Source organism: Rhinatrema bivittatum, chromosome 10 (genome assembly GCF_901001135.1).
Source record: "Rhinatrema bivittatum chromosome 10, aRhiBiv1.1, whole genome shotgun sequence".
Taxonomy (NCBI): Eukaryota; Metazoa; Chordata; class Amphibia; order Gymnophiona; family Rhinatrematidae; genus Rhinatrema; species Rhinatrema bivittatum.
In genome coordinates this window covers 81,690,157-81,713,805 of record NC_042624.1, presented here as the reverse complement: position 1 = coordinate 81,713,805, position 23,649 = coordinate 81,690,157, and the positions used below count along the sequence as shown (strand labels likewise).

General features: G+C 38.5%; 1 protein-coding gene across 5 annotated transcripts in view; it reads left to right on the top strand.

Moving 5' to 3' along the window:
• The window catches only part of LRRC8D (leucine rich repeat containing 8 VRAC subunit D), a 75,149-nt gene extending 51,808 nt beyond the window's left edge, over positions 1 to 23,341 (top strand). For all 5 annotated transcript variants that reach the window (XM_029618079.1, XM_029618077.1, XM_029618078.1 and 2 more), the window contains one exon: positions 20,082 to 23,341. In XM_029618079.1, coding sequence (XP_029473939.1) covers positions 20,084 to 22,657 — 2,574 coding nt within the window. In that variant the 5' untranslated portion in view covers positions 20,082 to 20,083 and the 3' untranslated portion in view covers positions 22,658 to 23,341. The remainder of the gene's footprint in view (positions 1 to 20,081) is intronic.
• The last annotated feature ends 308 nt before the right edge of the window (positions 23,342 to 23,649 follow it).

Sequence of the window (23,649 nt, the reverse complement as noted above, 5' to 3'; positions counted from 1 at the left end):
TCAAGGATTGCTAAGCAGAGATGGAGGTCCACCTATCGAAGGAGGAGAACAGTGTCTTTCAACATAGGATGGCAAACCTACTGAGGAGGGCTTTAAACTAGAATTGTCAGGGATGGTTGAATAAAACCCTAAGGTAAGTAAAACATCAAATACTTGTATAGAAATGGGAGAAAGTGGGGAAAAAGGGCAATATCTAGAAAGCCATGTACACTAATGCTCATAGTATGGAAAATAAAAGTCCTGGATTTTATTTATTTAGTTATTTGTTGGCATTTATAGACTGCTAATGCCTTGGCCCATAGCGGCTTACAGATCAACATACACAGTGTCATAAAACAAAAGAACATGCAAACTAAAATCATAATGTTCATGACAATAAATAAAACATAAAATCTCCAAATTGAGCAAATAATTTGAACAACATCTAAAAAACTAAATAAAAAAGCAGCATCTCTAAAATGTAGGAAAAGTCGACAGACTAGAATAAGATCAAATCCACATCTAAGATAAATTAAAAGCCTGTCTAAAATAAATGTGTTTTTAAAACAAATGTAAACCTCTTTGGACACCCTATTGACCTAATTCCAGAGGTTAGGTGCTATGATGGAAAATGCATGTTCCCTGTTTTCACATAGCTTTGCCTGTTTAGTGGAAGGAACATCAAGCATTGCTATCTGAGATGACCTTAAAGCTTTTGCCGGGTTATACACCCACAATATTGCATTTGCCCATGACAGAGCATTCAATGTTAAAAGTTTATGAGTCAGCATAGCGACTTTATATTTGATTTTCCACTGAACAGGGAGCCAGTGAAGGCAGGCAAGAGCAGGGGAAATGTGATCAGTTCTATGGCCAGTGATTAACCGTGCTGTAGCATTCTGCAACAGTTGCAATGGCTTAATCGAGGAAATAGGAAGGCCGATATAAAGCGAGTTACAGTAGTCTAGTGCAGTCAAAAATGCTTAAACCTACATCTGAAAGTTGTGGGAGAGTAAAAGTGGCTTGAGATCTCTTAATAATCGTAGTTTGTAAAAACCAGAACAGACCACTGCTCTGATCTGGGGAATACAGTCCAGCTAAATATATGCTGCCCTGGAGCCCCTCTATGTTATCTGGCTAAATTTTGTTGATTAATCAGTTATCTGGCTAAAATTTAGATTGATAAGTAGCATTAATATTCAGAAGAAGTCTGCATTTAGCTGGATAACTCACAAATTATCCACCTAAATGCCATTGAATATGAACCCCATTGTCTTTTTAATAAACTGCATTTTTACTTATGTTGACAACTTAGAAGTGGTATCTGTAGTTCAAAGTAGTGAGTGTTTCTCATTCGGTTAAAAGTAAAAATAAAAAGTGCAATGCATGCAGGAGTGTGGACTTTAGACTTCAATCTGCAATATCATGCTGTTGGAAGGTTTCCATGGCAGTACAATACTTAAAATCACTAACAGGTTAACTAGTGTTCTGTCTTGAAAACCAATTTGCAAAACAAAAAATAACTCATCAGTATTTTTTATCCAGAAAGTATTCTGACTTTGTACCAGTCACCCAAATTTGGGTTTGAAAAATGTCTGGTACAAAGTTATTAATAGTTTTTGGAATGAAAATATCCCATATTTTTTTAAAAGTGTTTCTGAAGTCCTAACTGAATAAACTCCATCTACATGGGATGGCCACTATTCTGACTCACATAATTCATTATCAGTGTCATTATATATGTATGACACTCATTAATTTTAATATTTATTTTATTTTATTGACCACTAATCCATAAAGTATTTTCAAAGAGGTTTAAAACATCAATAAGAACATAAGGCACTCAACATGTCCTGTCCTCTGAGTTTGCTCTCTAATTTGTATTTAATACAAACTGAGTGTTTGTATTGAAAAAAAAAACCCCACAAAAAAAACAAACAAACCCCAAAAAAGTAGCCAGAAGCTAGAAATAAGCTAGGAGCAGTGTATACCTAAGTAAAAACATTGAATAGTTCAGCTCAGTTACTCACCTTGGAAAGGAGTTGAGGTAGTGTGATTGGGTTTGAATTGGGACCAACATTTGTTAATCAAGAGAGCAGTGAGTCACTCTGGCTGACTAACTGAAGTTAGAGAGAATAACGTTCCTGGGTGGAATAAATGATAGCTTTATGGAGCAATTGGTTCAGGAACCGACGAGAGAGGGAGCAATTTTAGATCTAATTCTCAGTGGAGCACAGGACTTGGTGAGAGAGGTAACGGTGGTGGGGCCGCTTAGCAATAGTGATAATAATATGATCAAATTTGATTTAATGACTGGAAGAGGAACAGTGTGCAAATCCAAGGCGCTCGTGCTAAACTTTCAAAAGGGAAACTTTGATAAAATGAGAAAAATTGTTAGAAAAAAACTGAAAGGAGCAGCTACAAAAGTAAAAAATGTCCAAGAGGCATGGTCATTGTTAAAAAATACCATTCTAGAAGCACAGTCTTAGATGTATTCCACACATTAAGAAAGGTGGAAAGAAGGCAAAACGATTACCGGCATGGTTAAAAAGGGCGGTGAAAGAAGCTATTTTAGCCAAAAGATCTTCATTCAAAAATTGGAAGAAGGAACCAACAGAAGAAAACAGGATAAAGCATAAACGTTGGCAAGTTAAATGTAAGACATTGATAAGACAGGCTAAGAGAGAATTTGAAAATAAGTTGGCTGTAGAGGCAAAAACTCACAGTAAAACCTTTTTAAAATATATCCGAAGCAGAAAGCCTGTGAGGGAGTCAGTTGGACCGTTAGATGATCGAGGGGTTAAAGGGGCACTTAGAGAAGATAAGGCCATCGCGGAAAGATTAAATGATTTCTTTGCTTCGGTGTTTACTGAAGAGGATGTTGGGGAGGTACCCGTAATGGAGAAGGTTTTCATGGGTAATGATTCAGATGGACTGAATCAAATCACAGTGAAGCTAGAAGATGTGGTAGGCCTGATTGACAAACTGAAGAGTAGTAAATCACCTGGACCGGATGGTATACACCCCAGAGTTCTGAAGGAACTAAAAAATGAAATTTCAGACCTATTAGTAAAAATTTGTAACCTATCATTAAAATCATCCATTGTACCTGAAGACTGGAGGATAGCAAATGTAACCCCAATATTTAAAAAGGGCTCCAGGGACGATCCGGGAAACTACAGACCGGTTAGCCTGACTTCAGTGCCAGGAAAAATAGTGGAAAGTGTTCTAAACATCAAAATCACAGAACATATAGAAAGACATGGTTTAATGGAACAAAGTCAGCATGGCTTTACCTAGGGCAAGTCTTGCCTCACAAATCTGCTTCACTTTTTTGAAGGAGTTAATAAACATGTGGATAAAGGTGAACCGATAGATGTAGTATACTTGGATTTTCAGAAGGCGTTTGACAAAGTTCCTCATGAGAGGCTTCTAGGAAAAGTAAAAAGTCATGGGATAGGTGGCGATGTCCTTTCGTGGATTGCAAACTGGCTAAAAGATAGGAAACAGAGAGTAGGATTAAATGGACAGTTTTCTCAGTGGAAGGGAGTGGACAGTGGAGTGCCTCAGGGATCTGTATTGGGACCCTTACTTTTCAATATATTTATAAATGATCTGGAAAGAAATACGACAAGTGAGATAATCAAATTTGCAGATGACACAAAATTGTTCAGAGTAGTTAAATCACAAGCAGATTGTGATAAATTGCAGGAAGACCTTGTGAGACTGGAAAATTGGGCATCCAAATAGCAGATGAAATTTAATGTGGATAAGTGCAAAGTGATGCATATAGGGAAAAATAACCCATGCTATAATTACACAATGTTGGGTTCCATATTAGGTGCTACAACCCAAGAAAGAGATCTAAGCGTCATAGTGGATAACACATTGAAATCGTTGGTTCAGTGTGCTGCGGCAGTCAAAAAAGCAAAAGGAATGTTGGGAATTATTAGAAAGGGAATGGTGAATAAAACGGAAAATGTCATAATGCCTCTGTATCACTCCATGGTGAGACCGCACCTTGAATACTGTGTACAATTCTGGTCGCCGCATCTCAAAAAAGATATAATTGCGATGGAGAAGGTACAGAGAAGGGCTACCAAAATGATAAGGGGAATGGAACAGCTCCCCTATGAGGAAAGACTAAAGAGGTTAGGACTTTTCAGCTTGGAGAAGAGACGGCTGAGGGAGGATATGATAGAGATGTTTAAAATTATGAGAGGTCTAGAACGGGTAGATGTGAATCGTTTATTTACTCTTTTGGATAATAGAAAGACTAGGGGGCACTCCATGAAGTTAGCATGGGGCACATTTAAAACTAATCGGAGAAAGTTCTTTTTTACTCAACGCACAATTAAACTCTGGAATTTGTTGCCAGAGGATGTGGTTAGTGCAGTTAGTATAGCTGTGTTTAAAAAAGGATTGGATAAGTTCTTGGAGGAGAAGCCCATTACCTGCTATTAAGTTCACTTAGAGAATAGCCACTGCCATTAGCAATGGTAACATGGAATAGACTTAGTTTTTGGGTACTTGCCAGGTTCTTATGGCCTGGATTGGCCCCTGTTGGAAACAGGATGCTGGGTTTGATGGACCCTTGTTCTGTCCCAGTATGGCATTTTCTTATGTTCTTATGTTCTAGACAGTCAGCTAATCCTTCTCTTCCCAACTTCCAAATATCAGTTGACTCTGTTCTTAAATGCCAAACAGTGTTTATTAAAATGAAGAAAACAATGCAACACTCATGGTGACTTGCAAGGCAAGAAGAATAACTGTACAGGCAGCAGCCTGGTAGCCGTTATGAGTTGCTGGACTCTGCATTCAGAAGAAGACCACTGCAGCTGAGGTAGAAGTTGTGGCTACTAGTACATAAGGCGGATTATCAGCGTAAGGAAAATAGAAGGTGAGGTGAAAGGATGGCTTTCTAGGAACTTGAAGAAGATGAAGGAGAGTTGTTAGCTTGTAAGAGCCCACTTCTAATTGAAACCTCAGCAGGAAATTAGACAGCCCCAGCTTGCTTTGATTGAAAAGACCAATAGAAAGAGGAGAGAGCTCATAGGCAGAAATAAAGGGAAAACCAGAACATATCCAATAAAGGTTCAGCAGAGGCGTACCTAGAGAATTTGGCACCTGATTTTAGTTTGTTCAACAGAGGTCTCCTTATGGGCTCTTAGAGGGGCTGATGCAATACAGTGCACTCAGCCGAATGCACTGTTTAACCCGCTGTCGGACGCGGGTTAAACCCGCTGTCGGACGCGGGTTAAACCATTTCTTGATGATAGTCATGCAGAGATGAAGGTGGTCCAAAGTTTTTTGCCATGATGTTTGAATTTGGAGTGAATGAGTAATAGCTTCATTCACATGCATTTGCATTTTAACTCATTCACTGCAAATGCATGTGAATGAAGCTATTAATCATTCACTCCAAATTCAAACATCATGGCAAAAAACTTTGGGCCACCTTCATCTCTGCATGACTGTCATCAAGAAATGGTTACATCAAAATAAATTATCCCTTAATACCAACAAACTGAATTTCTCTTAATTCATTGTCCTCATTCTGTTCCATCAAATAATATTCTGTCTTTTGAAAATCATACTTTTTCTCTGAATAAGCCTGTTAGGAGTCTGGGAGTTCTTCTAGATGAAACTCTTTCATTTAAGCCTCAAATTAAAACAGTTGTTAAAACAGGATTCTTTAAACTTTGTCTAATCTCCAGTTTACGGTATTTACTGTTTTCAAATGATTTCCATTCAGTGATTCGTGCCATACTGTTTCCTCATTTGAATTACTGTAATGGTCTTTGATAGGTTTACCAAACGTTTAGCTCTATCCACTTCAGTTACTGCTCAATGCAGCTGCTCGGTTATTGTCAAATTCCAAACGGAATGATCATATTTCTCCTGTTTTAGCCAGTCTCAATTGGTTACCTGTTTCTGAACGTAGTAATTATAAGATTTAATTCCATCTAAAGTTATATGTAAACCGACGCGATATGATTTTCATGAACATCGGTATATAAAACCTCTTAAATAAATAAATAAATAAATAAATAAAAGATAGCCATGACAATCTTTAAACTCTTGAGCCCTGATTTTCCAACTTGGGCTAACGCTCTGCTTCTCATTTATAAACCTATGCGAAGCTTAAGATCTTCCCAAAACTGTTTACTCGAGGTACCATCTGTCCGTTTAGCGCAATTATCTACTACCAGAGAGACATCCTTTTCAGTAGCTGTCCCAGAAGTTTTGAATCTCCTTCCTTTTGAGCTCCATGCCATTGATAATAAAAAAAAATTCAGACGTTCGTTGAAAGACTTCTTGCTCCATCCTGCTTATGATATCTGTTAACCATATATTCAGCTGCCTTAATCTAATTACTCCTTCTTATAGAAGTCTGTGATTATGGCTTATAGAGTAAGTGCAATTCTGTTGATTTTGAATATGACTGATGATTGTGGATACTGACAAATGTTTTCAACAATTGCTTATATGTTTGAATATGGGCAATGTTTTGTTGACACTGTTCAATGTTCTCAATAATTTTCTATATGAAATTCATGTTATGTTTTGTCATGTTTTATGTTTCTCAATTATTTTATGTATGTGTTTATTGTAAATCGCCTTGACCATTTGTGAAAGGCGATTAATACATTTTAATAAAATGAAAAAATGAAATGAAATGCAAAAAAATAAATGTGCTTCTCAGATGCACATTTGCTGCTCAGCTATTAACGCCTGCCTGGAGCAGGCGTTAATAGCTGAGCACACTGAAAAAAAGTACAGAAAAGCAGAAAAAACTGGTTTTCTGTTCTTTTTTTAAAGTTAAAAAAAAAGAAAAAAAACTCTGCCGGCCGCTTTGAAGACCGACGCCAACATGCTCGGCGTCTGTTTTCAGAACCGGCCGGCAGCAGTAATGAAAACAAACGGCGATAAAGTCGGCGTCGCTTTTCATAAGCGGCTGACTGCAGTTATGAAAACCGATGAAGACCGGGGTCGCGTTAGCAAGGAGGCGCTAAGGTCGTGCTAGTGACTCTAGCGCCTCCTTGCTAGCGCGACTCCCTAATTTGTTTATTGCATGACTACCCCCCTTACAGGCACCATGTGTGCGCTAAGAAAGCGGGCGCTGAAAAGTCAGCACCCGCTTTTCGCAAATTTTATTGCATTGGCCCCAGAGTTTTTCCTGGGTCTGAGATTTTATTATGGGTACCTTGAATATAGTTTCCATCACACTAAAGGGCTTAATTCCTCTGGAAATAGGAGTCTGTTTCTGCAAGAAATGTCTCGAGTTCAAGCTTCCATGGTCTTCTGTCAAGAAACTCATCTTCGGAGGAGTAATGAAGGGATGCTCTGGTCTCGCAGCAATATCTAGCTTGTTCCTCAGTGAGACATAAATACTGCAGGGTGGGGATATTGTTTTCTAAACATTTGGTGGTTGATGTTAAGGCTACTTTGATAGATGAAGAAGGGTGATTGATAGTGATCAAGTTGCTAATTTATGATACTTTGTTTACCTTGTTGAACATTTATGCTCCCCATTTGGGGCAGGGTCTTTTTTTGACTAAAATTTCTAAGTTAATGGAGTACTGGGCCAAGGGTCATCTAGTTATTGGTGGCAACTTTAACCTTACACGCTATCCCTATTTGGACTATTCCAAGAGGGTAGCTACGGGCTCGAGGGTGTCTTGGTTGGCCTTTAAACATTTACTGCTGGATAGGGGGCTAGTGGATATTTGGTGTCTAAACAATCTGACTGCTTGCAATTATATGTTTTTTCTCTAAATTCCATCAGTCTTATTCTAGATTGGATTATTTTTTAATTGATAAATCTTTGATTGGTGAGATAGCAGGGGTGGGGTTGGGTAATTTCACCTGGTCGGATCATGCCCCCATATGGCTCTCTTTGCGCCTATCCCAGGCCCAAGTGGGCAAGAGGTTTTGGTGGCTGAATGATAACCTTCTGGATGAGGCAGATTATGTGGCACACTTGCAGAAAGAGATCCGGGAATATTTTGTGGGCAATGCTGCAAATGATTGCTCTCCTATTACTTTATGGGAGTCCTTGAAGGCATAGGTCAGGGGTAAATTGATAATGAGAGCCTCATTTGTTAAGAAGGAAAAAGAAAGTGCTCACCTGGCCCTTATGCAAAAGATTGCTAAGTGGGAACTTTTGCATAAGAGAGCTCCTGACCCGATTATATGGGGGGAAATTGGAGCAGGCGAGGCCCTGGATCTTGCTTTGTATGCTCATCATTTGGTCCTGTCAAAGCAGACTTTTTTTTTTGAGTATGGGAATAAATCTGGGAGGCTCTTGGCTAGGCAGTTGAAGGAGAGGGCTATACAGAACCATATTACGAAAATCAAGGATATTGATGGGAAATATCTATATGACTCTCAGGGTATAGGGAGGCACTTTACTAGTTTCTGTGCGGCTCTGTACTCTAATATGGAAGAACCGATGGATGGAGAGATAGCCCAGTACCTTAGGACTACTGCACTGCCGGTTCTTCCACCGGAGTGCAGCAACTTACTTAATGGGAATATTCGGGTGGAGGAGGTAATGCAAGTCATCAAGGAATTGAAATTGGGCAAATCGCCTGGTCTTGATGGCTCATATTGCCTGATATCCCTCCTAAATATAGTTTTTAAGATTTTGGCAAAAGTATTGGCCAGTAGACTGGGTTTGATAGCTCCTATGTTGATACATAAGGATCAGTCAGGGTATGTCCAAGGCAAGCTTGCCTGCGATAACGTGTGGAGGATGCTTAATTTAATGCAGGGGACAAAGCATTTGGGTGTACCAGCAGTGACTAGCGGTGGATGCCAAAAAGGTGTTCAGTTGGGTTAATTGGTTGTATCTGTTCAGGGTTTTGGAGAAATTTCAGTTAGGATCTAACTTTATAACATGAATATGGAAATTATATTTTCATCCTCAGGCCTATATTAAGATTAATGAGGTTTATACTGATACCTTTGAGGTTAGAAGGGGAACCAGACAAGGATGCCCGTTATCTCCACTTTTATTTGCTCTGTCATTGGAACCCTTTGTTGCCAGAATTCAGGGAGAGGACATGATCAAAGGTATCTCACTAGGGACCTCTAGTTATAAGTTGACACTTTTTGCAGATGATGTTCTGTTTAAATTAGAGAACCTGAAACATCTCTCCATTTTTTGCTGGGGGAAATGCATAGTTTTGGTTTGGTGTCTGGGTTCCAGGTGAATGAGGACAAGTCTGAGATCTTGAATATATCAGCTACTGCTAATTGAATTCAATGTCTGAGAGATCCCTTTCCATTCAGGATTGCCAAAGATTGGATGAAATATCTATGAGTGAAAATTGGCCCCAAGGAAGATCATCTTTTCCATTTAAATTATAATTCATTATTCCAGAATATAGTCCGTGATCTAGACAAATGGGAAAGACTGGATCTTTCCTCATTGGGCAGGATCTCCTCAGTGAAACGAATGTCCTTCCTAGATTTTGTTATTTCTTCCAGACTCTGTCTGTTCCAATCCCAGATAAGTTTTTAAGTCTATGACAGAAAGTTATTTCATTTTATTTGAAAACATAGGCCTCCAAGGGTGGCATAGAGTACTCTTTACTTAGACAAGCTGATGCGTGGTTTAGGGATGTCTAATCTGGGGTGGTATTTTGCAGCCTCTCAACTCCGAGCCAGTCTAGACTGGCATAGACTCAAGAGAATACCACCCTAGGTGGACATAGAGGAGAGCTGGGCAGGGAAGATATCCAGTGTTATGCGAGTGAGGATGGATAGAGCATCATGGGTGCAAGATCTTTCTCCTTTTTCGAGAAATACTCTTTGATATCTGGAAGAAGTGGAAACTAGCTTTAGTGGGGAAGTGGAACTACATAAGAACATAAGAAACTGTCATACTGGGTCAGCCCAAGTGTCCATCAAGCCCAGCATCCTGTTTCCAACAGTGGCCAAACCAGGCTACAAGAACTTGGCAAGTACCCAAACACTAAGAAGATCCCATGCTACTGATGCCAGTAATAGCAGAGGCCATTCCATAAGTCAGCTTGATTAATAGCAGTTAATGGACTTCTCCTCCAAGAACTTATCCAAACCTTTTTTATACACTAACTGCACCAACCACATCATCTGGCAACAAATTCCAGAGCTTAATTGTGCGTTGAGTAAAAAAGAACTTTCTCCGATTAGTTTTAAATATACTACTTGCTAACTTCATAGAGTGCCCCCTAGGCCTTCTATTATCTGAAAGTGTAAATAACAGATTTACATCTACCCGTTCTAGACCTCTCATGATTTTAAAGACCTCTATCATATCTCCCCTCAGCTGTCTCTTCTCCAAGCTGAACAGCCCTAACCTCTTTAGCCTTTCCTCATAGGGGAGCTATTCTATCCCCTTTATCATTTTGGTCGCCCTTCTTGCTACCTTCTCCAGTGAAACCATATCTTTTTTGAGATGTGGTGACCAGAACTGTATACAGTACTCAAGGTGCGGTCTTACCAAGGAGCGATACAGAGGCATTATGATATTTTCTGTTTTATTCACCATTCCCTTCCTAATAATTCCTAACATTCTGTTTGCTTTTTTGACTGCTGCAGCACACTGAACTGATGATTTCAATGTATTATCCACTATGATGCCTAGATATTTTTCCTGGGTGGCAGCTCCTTATATGGAACCTAACATCGTGTAACTACTGCATTGGTTATTTTTCCCTACATGCAACACCTTGTACTTGTCCACATTAAATTTCATCTGCCATTTGGATGCCCAGTCTTCCAGTCTTGCAAGGTCCTCCTGCAATTTATCACAATCTGTTTGTGATTTAACTACTCTGAATAATTTTGTATCATCTGCAAATTTGATAACCTCACTTATCGTATTCCTTTCCAGATCACTCATAAATATATTGAAAAGCACCAGTCCTGAGGCACTCCACTGTTTACCCTTTCCCACTGAGAAAATTGACCATTTAATCCTATCTGTTTCCTGTCTTTTAACCAGTTTGTAATCCACGAAAGGACATTGCCTCCTATTCCATGACTTTAGTTTTCTTAGAAGCCTGTCATGAGGGATTTTGTCAAACACCTTCTGAAAATCCAAATACACTACATCTACCGGTTCACTTTTATCCACTTGTTTATTAACTCCTTCAAAAAATGAAGCAGATTTGTGAGGTAAGACTTCCCTTGGGTAAATCCATGTTGACTGTGTTCCATTAAACCATGTCTTCTAAATGCTCTGTAATTTTGATCTTTAGAATAGTTTCCACTATTTTCCTGGCACTGAAGTCAGGCTCACTGGTCTATAGTTTCCTGAATCGCCCCGGAGCCCTTTTTAAATATTGGGGTTACATTGGCCACCCTCCAGTCTTCAGGTACAATGGATGATTTTAATGATAGGTTACAAATTTTAACTAATAGATTTGAAATTTCATTTTTTAGTTCCTTCAGAACTCTGGAGTGCATATCATCTCGTCCAGGTAATTTGGTACTCTTTAGTTTGTCAATCTGGCCTACTTCCCTTCCAGGACTACAGTGATTTGGTTCATTTCATCTAACTCACTTTGCTCACTTTGCTCTCTCTTTGCCTATTGTTCATGTTGATGTTAATGTTATTGCACCATTGTTTCTTGTAAACCGACATGATATGATTGGTATCATGAATGTCGGTATAAAAAAGCCCTAAATAAATAAATAAATAAATAAATAAATAACTGATCGCCTTTGAAAACCATCTCTGGAACTGGTATCTCCCCAACATCCTCATTAGTAAACACAGAAGCAAAGAATTAATTTAGTCTTTCTGCAATGGCCTTAACTTCCCTTAGAGCCCCTTTAATCCCTTGGTCATCTAAACGGTCCAACCGACTCCCTCGCAGGTTTCTTGCTTCGGATATATTACCACTGTCTTCTTTCTTGTTCCGAAAGGAATTTCCCCTAGGTTTGGACCCTGCTTTTTGCTCTAGATGGACATCAGTTGGCCTATCACGCCTGGAACAAGTGTGGGGAGGTACAGGGATGCTTCCTATTCAAGTAATTCAGGATTCTTATTTTTTATCTCGCCGGGATATATTTGCTCTAGTTCAATTATTGCATTTTGTTCATCAGAAAGGGGTAATTTGACTAATTTCCGATCTGGAGAAGGGTAAGACCCTCTTCGAAGTGTTTTGTGATCAGGTTGATACCCTTTGAAGGCCTATTTCCAAATTTATTATATCCTGATTACGATTTGCAGACCCAACCCTCTTATATTAGGGCTTGGGAACATGATCTGGGGGGCCCCTTGGAAGTGGCGGAGTGAGATCAGTGTTTTCTGGCTGTGAAAATAAGTTCAATTTCCATGGCTGTTAAAGAGACTGGTTACAAGATACCACACAGGTAGTATTTAACACCAGCTAAATTGCATAACATATTTCCTGCCTTTTCTGCAGAGTGCTGGAGAGGTTGTAGGGCTCTGGGAACCTTTTTTCCATTTATGGTGGGAGTGACTATGTGTTCAAGGGCTGTGGGAAGCCATTATTTCATTTTTTAGGTTCTTAACAGGGTGGACGGTGGCTCTGGATCCCAAATTATTCCTATTAGGCATTATGAATCGGTCACTTTCAGACCTGGAATATAGACTCCTAATGCAAATCCTGCTTGCCGTAAAGGGAGAGATAGCACGTAAATGATGCTCTTCTGAGGTCCCCAAATATGTCTTCCATCCAGGCACGTCTCCAGAGAGTATATCATATGGAGCACTTAATGGTGATTCGGCTTGGATCGCTACCCGGCTTTCATGGTGTGTGGCAACCCTATGTCGATTGGTCTTCAGTGCATGGGAATATAGTGTGTAAGCACTCTCATATGATCGGGAGCCCCTATGTAAGCTTTTGTGTTTGCTAAAACTCTTTTTTTGATCTTTCTCTGTATTGTTGTACGCAACAGTATATAGGAACTTGATTTCACTCCTGGAATGGGATTCTGTGGGTGGTGGAAGGGGGCAGGAGGGTATATCCTATACTATGTTTGTCATTAAGATCCAGGGAAGACTGACTCTTTATGTATGACTGTGATTGACATCCTAATTTTCAGTGTTGTTTCAGAGTTCATTTGCCTGTTAAAGAACATAAGAAATCGCCATACTGGGTCAGACCAAGGGTCCATCAAGCCCAGCATCCAGTTTCCAACAGTGGCAAACCAAAGTAATTAGATCAGATTTTCCTAAAAAAGGTTTAAAGTGTTCTATAAACCATAGGAAAAATAAAGTATTTCAAACAATGACATTTGATTTTTCATAAAAATTGTTCTATCCAATTTAATACCAAGGATAGTAATTACTTCCTTTAATGGAGTATCAGCTCCTGTCATCTTGGGAGTAATTTTAGGAACATCATTCCTCTGACTAACTCATAAAGCTTCCAATTAATGGGGGTTAATATTCAATTTCTTAGCATGAAGCCAATCCTCCTGGTGGTCTGAGCTAACATATGCTACCACAGTGGCATAAAGAAAACAACTAAAACCTAAATTTTGTGTAAGGGTAGCTAAGGATGCTAAATATAAATTAAATAAAACTGGGGATGAAACAGAACCTTGCAGAAGAACTCTGCATATTACTTCTCTTGGTTCAGATATTTCCAACCCCCAACTAATGAGAGAAAACTAAAAAAGACTTAAAACAATTCAATTTTATTTATTTATTTATTTATTTATTTGCATTTTTTATATACCAACATTTGTTTAGTAACCTCACATCGGTTCACAATTAACAGAAACATTGCAGCTGTGCCAAATAGAACGAACATGTGCAACAGTGCTTTACAATAAACTTTACAATAAACTTGTTAATGAACATATGCAACAGTGCTTTACAATAAACTTTACAATAAACTTGTTAATGAACATATGCAATAGTGCTTTACAATAAACTTTACAATAAACTTGTTAATGAACATATGCAATAGTGCTTTACAATAAACTTTACAATAAACTTGTTAATGAACATATGCAATAGTGCTTTACAATAAACTTTACAATAAACTTGTTAATGAACATATGCAATAGTGCTTTACAATAAACTTTACAATAAACTTGTTAATGAACATATGCAATAGTGCTTTACAATAAACTTGTTAAGCGGGGGGGGGGGGAGGGGGCGGGTAGAGAACAGTGGAACAATGAAAGGAAAAAATAATATAGTGGTACAAAGCAAATTGTTATCTCACTGAATTTATAAGTCTATAAATAAATAGAATGAATTTATGAGTCTATAAATAAATAGAATGAATTTTATAAAACACAATTGGAAAAGAGAAAAGCTGGGTATGAGAGAAAGAAATGGGATAGAACGTATATACGATCGATATACAATCGATATGAATAATTGCCAACAAAAAGTTAGGTGTGGAGATAAATGTACATCCTCTATTTCTTTAAGTACATTAGTGGGCAAGGCTGTAGGAGTAAGGGAGAGAGGAGAGCGTAAGGGTTAAGTATAAGCCTGTAGGAAAAGCCATGTTTTCAGTTTTTGCTTACATTTTATTGGGCATGTTTCTTGCCGTAACTCCGGTGTCATATTGTTCCAACAGTTCGGTCCGGCTATGGTTATCGCACGCTTCCTAGTCGACTCAAGAGTGGTGGTTTTATGTGTGGGGGTGTGTAGGGAGGCTGCATGTTGTGTTCTAGGGCTTCTGGAGTGTTTGTGGAAGTAAAGTTCATTATTGAACCTTGTGTAGGGTCTTGTGTATAGAAAAGAACCAAAATGGCTCATCCAGTCTTCCTAGCAAGCTTCTTATGGCAGAATCTGCCACACCGTGCAGGTTACCCCCTTGTTTATCTTAAGGGGAGCAACTGCTGCTCCGTGAAGTTATCCCCAAGCTTTATGACTGCTGGCAACAATTTTACTGAGAGATGAAGCTTTTTGAAAGTTCAGACAGTGCTGCTTGATGTGCTTTGACCGTAGAAGCAGCCCTGTATTTCTTTCCCTTATATCTGCGCATCAGTTCTCCAGACCATAAAGGTCAGGGCCCTCGTTGGTTGCTGTCTGGACGCCTAGACCTTTTTCCTGGGTGGTAGCTCCTACTATGGAACCCAACACCGTGTAACTACAGCAAGGGTTATTTTTCCCTATATGCAACACCCTGCACTTGTCCACATTAAATTTCATCTGCCATTTGGATGCCCAATCTTCCAGTCTTGCAAGGTCCTCCAGCAATTTATCACAATCCGCTTGTGATTTAACTACTCTGAGTAATTTTGTATCATCTGCAAATTATTACCTCACTCGTCGTATTCCTTTTTAAAACATTTATAAATATATTGAAAAGCACCGGTCCAAGTACAGATCCCTGAGGCACTCCACTGTTTACCCGTTTCCACTGAGAAAATTGCCCATTTAATCCTACTCTCTGTTTCCTGTCTTTTAGTCAGTTTGCAATCCACGAAAGGACATCGCCTCCTATCCCATGACTTTTTACTTTTCTTAGAAGCCTCTCATGAGGAACTTTGTCAGATGCCTTCCAAAAATCCAAATACACTACATCTACTGGCTCACCTTTATCCACAAGTTTATTACCCCCTTCAAAAAAAATGAAGCAGATTTGTGAGGCAAATCCATGCTGACTGTGTTCTATTAAACCATGTCTATTTTTCCTGGCACTGAAGTCAGGCTCACTAGTCTACAGTTTCCTGGGTCCCCCCTGCAACCCTTTTTAAATATTGGGGTTACATTGGCCCCCTCCAGTCTTCAAGTATGATGGATGATTTTAATGGTAGGTTACAAATTTTAACTAATAGAATTGAAATTTCATTTTTTAGTTCCTTCAGAACCCTGGGGTTCATTCCATCCAGTCCAGGTGATTTGCTACTCTTTAGTAAAAGGAGCAAGCAAAGATACACTTAATTTGATATCATGCGTGCAAGTAAACACGTATCATTTAAAATATCCCTGCCGCGTGTATGTGTGCAGCCTTTACACGCACAAGTGACCATGTTGGGAGGGAAGGAGAGTGAGAGAGACACACACACAATCTGACCCTCTATATATCTCCCAATGTAAGATGGGCACTTTCAACTTGGTGGGTTTTTTGGGGGTGGTGGTGGTGTTACAAGGGTCTACAGACCCTTGCGCCCTAGACAGACCAATGTAACACCACCCCACCCCAAAACCCACCCTGAATTGAAAGTGCCATTCTTACACTGGGAGATATATAGAGTGTCAGATTGTCTGTAACAGAGGTGCTCTCCTCCCCCCCCCCCCCCCCCCAGTGTTCTGGCAAAATCTCCAGACTTGCACCTCATCAGGACCAATAGTAGTTATCACATTCTTCCCCTCTACTTTTCCACCTCCCAGTTGTATTCCCCTGTTTTATTGTAACTTTTACTCCTTCTAGTTATGGTTTAATATGTATTGTTATTGTTAAGGTCTTTGTTCCCTGTAAACCGATTTGATTTGATTTGTATCACGAAAGTCTGTATAAAAAATCTTTAAATAAATAAATAAATAGTAAAGTTATCATGGTAACATGGCACGTTCTGCCATGTTCAGCCTTTGCAAAATTCAGGGGTTATGTGAGTAAGTCTTGGTCCCACCCTGGAACGCCCATGCCCCACCCCTTTTCTGCCTCTTTATTCTTGATGTGCACATAGGTATGTACACAGGTACTTCCCAGCTTCTTAAAATTCACTTTGCTTGCATGCGGCCCACATACACGTGTTTGGGGCTGTTTTTGCGCGAGCAATGCTTTTAAAGTCTACCTGTTTCTTCATATCACTACCCTGTGATTTGTACCAGTCTTTGTAATATTCCATCAATATCCTTAATTCTAACTGTTTTCCCTTTCTTTGTTTTAAGTGTAGGTATAAATCTCAGTCCCCCATTAGCCCTAACTAAGAGGGTTATTTTCTAAAGCTAGCGCACGTGAAAAGGGACTTTTCGCATGCGATGACTAGATCGGGGAGGAGTAGCCACCAGAAGGGGAGGAGTCGGGGCGGCACTGGGGCAGACGCCGCGAAGACAGCACGGACGGCAAAAAAGTAAGGAGCCTTTTCGCTTCCAATTTCGTGCCCAATAGCACCACCTTTTACGATGGTGCTATTGAGTGCGAAAGTTGGCAGCGATCGCACCGCAGAGGTGCGATCGCTGCTGCCTATCGCAGGCCCGCCCCCCCGCTTCACCCCCCTGCACCGTGCAATTCATAGAGCTGTGCATCGTTAGAAAATCCCGGCCTAAGTTGATATAATTTTTATTTATAGAAAATGACACTCTTCTTTGTCCTTTGGTAAACTAATGTGTTTAACTGAGATCTTAAGACTAAATATGTTTCCCTATTTTTTTTTGGTAATAGCACCTATCAGTCTCTTCTTCGTACCCTGTAATTGCTTTTCTAATCTTATCTCTCCTCCTTTTAGCCACAAAGGAAATAATTTCCCCCCTCATTATAGTGGCTTGTCAAAGCAAAATCGGCTTGTCCAGATGTATTCTGTTGTCTCTCATATATTCATCCCATTTTACTTTAAGAAAGTCATGAAAACTGGACTCTGCTACCAAAAAATATGGGAATCACCATTGATGACTCCTGCCCTCTCCATCCCCGCCAGCAAGGTCCAATCAAATGGGAGCGTGGTAAGACAATGTAACAACTCCAATAGCGGCATCCAATACGCCAGAGAAAGCATTTTTAGAGACCAATAGGTATTCAGTTCTGGAATGCGAGGAGTTAGACCCTAGATAAATGGGTAAAATCTTTCTCCAGCGGGTAGAGAAGACGCCAAGTGTCAATTACCTGTAGTTCTTTTTCCAAAAAACCAATTTCCCTAATTTGGCTGATTTTGTCTCCTCAGGTTGGATTGGATTTATCAACCATTAGATCACGGTCCCAATTAAAGTCCCCTCCTGTTACTAAACCTTCTTCCATGTATGGGCAGAGATGTTTAGTATATTATGTTGTAAACGTTATCTCTTTCACTGCTTTACAGAAAACAAGTCACAGAATCCTCAAAAACAAAATTTCAGGTTTGGGGGGTTCTTTTCTATTGAATATTTTTCCAGTTTTGGTCATATTAGAAATTTTTTTTCAGGCAAATAAATTGGAAGTAAGGAAGCAAATGCAGAACATGCTAATAATATCCTTTAACTTTAAAATGGAAACATTTTTGTTGAAAACGTGTTTCATGTTACTTTGCTGGACTGTTTTGAGTTAGCTAGTACTAAACTGTTTTGAACTACTAGGGCTTCCGTGTGTACCTTTCTTGCTTTATGTGGGGCCAATGTAATAAATTGAGTGTTAAAACTATGTACTTCCTGATTTCAATTTAGGGTAGATTGCATGCACATTGAATGTTCAGATGTTTTGTTTATGCATCAGTCTTTGTTCACAGATTTCAAACAAGCTTTGGTGACTTTTTATGCTCTTCTATCTTTTCCTTTCAAAGATTATTTGAAATGACTGGGATTTACCACTTCTTGTTGTTGAATTTTGTTAATTAAAAGGTGAATTTTAAAAGTCCAGCACGTGCATCAATTAGAGGATGCACAAAGAAGTCAGGCTAGCGTGCATCGACAGTATTTTAAAAAAGCGCCCAAATACATGCATAAATGCTATAGTACACACATCTCAAAACTTTTCAAAAAGGGTGGGGTGTGGTCGGAGCATGGACGTGTCAGATCCTGGCCAAGAGATACGCATGTAAATACTTAGACAACCCAGTGCGCGCCGAGATCCCCTGCCGCGTAAGTTTACTTTTGCTATGGATGGCGTGTAAATTATAAAAGAAAAAGACCGAGCCATTTCGAAGGGTTTTAAAAGGTCTTGGATAAATGGGGAGAGTACAGGCCGTCAATCTAGGGGGATCTGGAGGATCTAGCTGTTAACTGGGCAAACTGGTGGAAGAAACTGTCACACCCCTTCTAAAATCCTCTGACTTACGTAGTAGAAGCAGGATTTGCGTGCCCATGCAAGCACCAACTTAAAATTTGGCGCACATATGTGCACGACCAGACTACTTTATAACATATACACGTGCAAGTTATAAAATGGCTGTGTCCCTGCACAGGCCAACATATCCGTGCCAATGTGTGCCCACGCGCTGGTTTGAAAGTTTTATTTATTTTTATTTATTTATCAAAATTTTAGATACTAATTGTAAATCATGTTAGCTAAGTGGGGGTACAATAAAAAAATACGTAACTTAGTAATAAAATCAAATTAACAATAATAAAACATAATCTGCTAATAACAAAACAGACAAAACTAGCAACTGGAGTCATCATAAGATGTTATCAAATGCCTGAGTAAAAAAACAGGGTTTTACTGCCTTTCTGAATATTGCATAATTTGCTTCTAAGCAAATTTCAAATGGTAATGCATTCCAGAGTAAAGTTACTGTCCCTGTGCATTTTTTCATTGGAGATGTGTGTTTGGTATGAATGGATGTCTTGTGTATATGTTATGAACATTTGCGTTTTTCTGTGTTTTCTCTTAAAATATGCTAAGCTTTGCTATATTTGTTGCAGGAGTATTTATATATTGCTTCAACCTGACATTGTTTCATTTACTGTAACAATAATTGCATATTGCTGACTTTTCTTTTATGTATCCCTTGGCTTTCAAAATAAAATAAGAAAACAAAATAAAACTGTGTGCTGAGGTTCGGTGTCCAGTTTGTTAATGCACAAGCTAAATTTGTTTAAACTCTGATGCAGTAAGCTAATGGTATGCTAATACATTGGGAGTTAAAAAATGTGCACAAACCATGAAATATGTGCAAAGAAAAGACTTAGTGCACTGAAAACCAGATCATGTTCTCTATGTATAAATATGATTTATGTGCACAAAATATGTTTTATTTGAATTTTATTTATATTCCACCTTTCAGACACTTCAAAGCGTATTACATTCATGTACAGATTTTTTTTTGTACACAAATCATATTTTACACATAGAAAACATGACATGCACATAAACTATATTTTCTGCACTTAAAATATGATATTTTTTTTTATGTAGTCTGTTTGATAGCTAATTGTAAATAGAAGCAGTGACAATATCTTGCCTTTAGCTTTAAGTATTTGGCTATTTTATTTAATGGAAGAATGATCTACTAAATTACTTCTTTTTTTTTTTTAGGAATGTTTACCCTTGCAGAAGTTACATCACTGAATGATTTACAACCAAAATATCGTATCCTGAAACCATGGTGGGATGTGTTTATGGATTATCTAGCTATTGTTATGCTTATGACTGCCATCTTTGCTAGTACTATGCAGCTAACCAAAGATCAAGTGGTTTGCTTACCTGTGCTGACATCTGCTGTAAAACCTGATGATTTACCTACTAGTATATCTGGAAATGATAGGCATGGTATAGCACGGTTGGAAGAAACTGTCATAAAAGACAAAGAAAATTGGAACACAAAAGCAGCTTTTTTGGAAGGTATTGCTGCTAGAATAACAGACTCATCTCTCCCTACAGCTACCTATACTGAATTATATTCTACTGCATCTACATATCAGAAGCAAAAGAGAGATCACATGGATCATGAAGGAAAAAGAACAAATTTGGATTACCAGCAATATATATTTATTAGTCAGATGTGTTATCATGTGGCTCTTCCCTGGTATTCTAAATACTTTCCCTACCTTGCTCTCATACATACTATTATTTTAATGGTAAGTAGCAACTTTTGGTTTAAATATCCAAAAACATCCTCGAAAATTGAGCATTTTATTTCTATATTGGGAAAATGCTTTGAATCTCCCTGGACCACAAAGGCATTGTCTGAAACGGCATGCGAAGACTCTGAAGAGAATAAACAAAGAATAATTGGTGCTCAATCTCTGCCCACACACTTCTCCACAAGCAGCGATGAGGGAAGCCCTGGTTCCAGTGTACCACTGACCAAAAAGGGGTTTTCATTTTCAGCAGAAAAAACCGTCATTGAAGTTCCTGCTGTTACCATTTTGGACAGGAAAGACGGCGAGCAGGCTAAAGCCCTTTTTGAGAAGGTTCGAAAATTTCGCACACATGTGGAAGACAGTGATTTCATTTACAGATTGTATGTTGCCCAAACTGTTGTTAAAACTGCAAAGTTTATTTTCATCCTATGCTATACGCTTACTTTTGTAACTTCCATCAGATTTGATCACACATGTAAGCCAAAAGTAGAACATTTGATTGGTTATAGTTTATTTCAGTGCACCCATAACATGGCTCACATGTTGAAAAAACTGCTGATCAGCTATATTGCTCTCATTTGTGTATATGGACTTATCTGTTTGTATACGCTATTTTGGTTATTCAGAAGACCCTTAAAAGAATATTCTTTTGAAAAAGTCAGAGAAGAGAGCAGTTTCAGTGATATCCCTGATGTAAAAAATGATTTTGCATTTCTTTTGCATATGGTAGATCAGTACGACCAGTTGTATTCTAAACGGTTTGGAGTATTCTTGTCAGAAGTAAGTGAAAACAAACTTCGTGAAATTAGTTTAAACCATGAATGGACATTTGAAAAACTCAGACAACATGTCATCCGAAATGCCCAGGACAAACAAGAACTGTATCTCTTTATGCTATCAGGTGTCCCCGATGCAGTATTTGATCTAACTGATTTAGAAATGCTAAAACTTGAACTAATTCCTGAAGCCAAAATCCCACCTAAAGTCTCCCAAATGATTAATCTTCAAGAACTCCATCTCTACCACTGTCCTGCAAAAATTGAGCAGACAGCCTTTAGCTTTTTGCGTGATCATTTGAAAAGCCTTCATGTGAAATTCACAGATGTGTCAGAAATTCCTACTTGGGTCTATCTGCTCAAAAACCTCCGTGAATTGCATTTAATTGGAAGTTTGAATTCAGAAAACAACAAAATGATAGGACTTGAATCTCTTAGAGAACTGAGGCATCTGAGGACATTATACATAAAAAGCAACTTGACCAAAATTCCTTCTTCTGTCACTGAGGTAGCACCACATCTAACCAAACTGGTAATTCATAATGATGGCACCAAGCTGATGGTACTTAACAATCTTAAGAAGATGATAAATGTTGCTGACTTGGAATTGCAGAATTGTGATTTAGAGAGAATTCCACATGCCATTTTCAGTCTCACTAATTTGCAGGAACTGGATTTAAAATCAAATAACATATGTGCAATAGAAGAAATAATTAGTTTCCAGCACTTAAAAAGATTAACTTGTTTAAAGCTGTGGTACAATAAAATTGTTAATATTCCTTCCTCCATTAGTCTTATAAAAAACTTGGAGACACTTTATTTTTCACATAACAAACTTGAATCCCTACCAATCACCTTGTTCAGTTTACAGAAACTCCGATATTTGGATTTGAGCCATAACTCCATTTCTATGATTCCTGTGGAAATAGGATTCCTTCAGAACCTACAGTATTTCCTTATTACAGGAAATAAGGTAGACATTTTGCCAAAACAGTTATTTAAATGTGTGAAGTTAAGAACTTTATGTCTGGGGCACAACCTTATTGCCTCAGTCCCTGACAAAATTGGTCAACTATTGCAGCTTACTCATCTGGAGCTGAAAGGAAACAGTTTAGAACATCTACCACCTCAGTTGAAACAATGCCGATTTCTTAAGAAGAGTGGGCTCATTGTGGAACAACACCTTTTTGATGCTTTACCTTCAGAAGTAAAAGAAGCATTGAATCAAGATAGCACTACCCATCTAAATTGAATTTTTTAAAAAGTATTAGATTTCTGGATTTTCCAATTGCAAATACAAAAGTATTAGTCTTTACAGGTGGATATGTAATAGAAGAAAATTCTATACAAAGGAAAGTAAATAGATGTAAAAGGATGATAGATTAACTTATAAAAGCTGTAATATTTGTAGCACTTAAAATATAATTTTCAGTTATTCTAGAAGACAAACTATAATTGCTTATCCTAAAGACTTCTTTTCAAGAATAATTAACTTGGATGATGTCTCAATTGAATGTTTACAAATTGCTTGCCTGCTAAGTAAATGATTTATTTCATGAAATTTTGTTACTTAATGAGCTGCTTTTTAATTCTTGGCTTGCTCTACACATGTGTAATATGAGAGTGGAAAATGAGAAATGTCTATAGCCTGTGAAGGCAGTGAGTATGAACTGTTTGAAGTTATTATTTTATGCTTTAAGTACACGTTTTTTAGAACAAGTATGGCCTTTAAAACTAAAGGTATATCTGAAATTGTTAATTTAAATTCTTTTTTGAAGCATAATGTGATAAAGTTATTGGTGTTAAGGGAAAAAAAATACTAATTCTTCATTTGAATTTTAATGTTGTTCAAGGATTGAAAACTATTTACTCAGGAATTTCTGTATCCATGTCTTTACGTTTGCTTTTCACAGTTGATTAAAAACCTTACAGAACATTGCGAGAGAAATTCTTCATCTTGATTAGTGTGCTGGGAGCTGGCTGTCGCGGTAATAGTGACCACTTGGTATACACAATATGGAGTAGATTTTAAAAGGTGCACGCGCTACCCGGCGTACACACATAGACACGCGATTTCATAACATGCGCGTGCATATTATAAAATCGGGGGTCGGCGCATGCAAGGTGGTGCGCAATTGTGCACCTTGCGCAGGCCGAGCCCACACTGAGCCGCGCTGCCTTCCCCCGTTCCCTCCCAGGTCGCTCTGCTTACTCATTGGAGCGGCATCGGAGGGAACTTCCCTA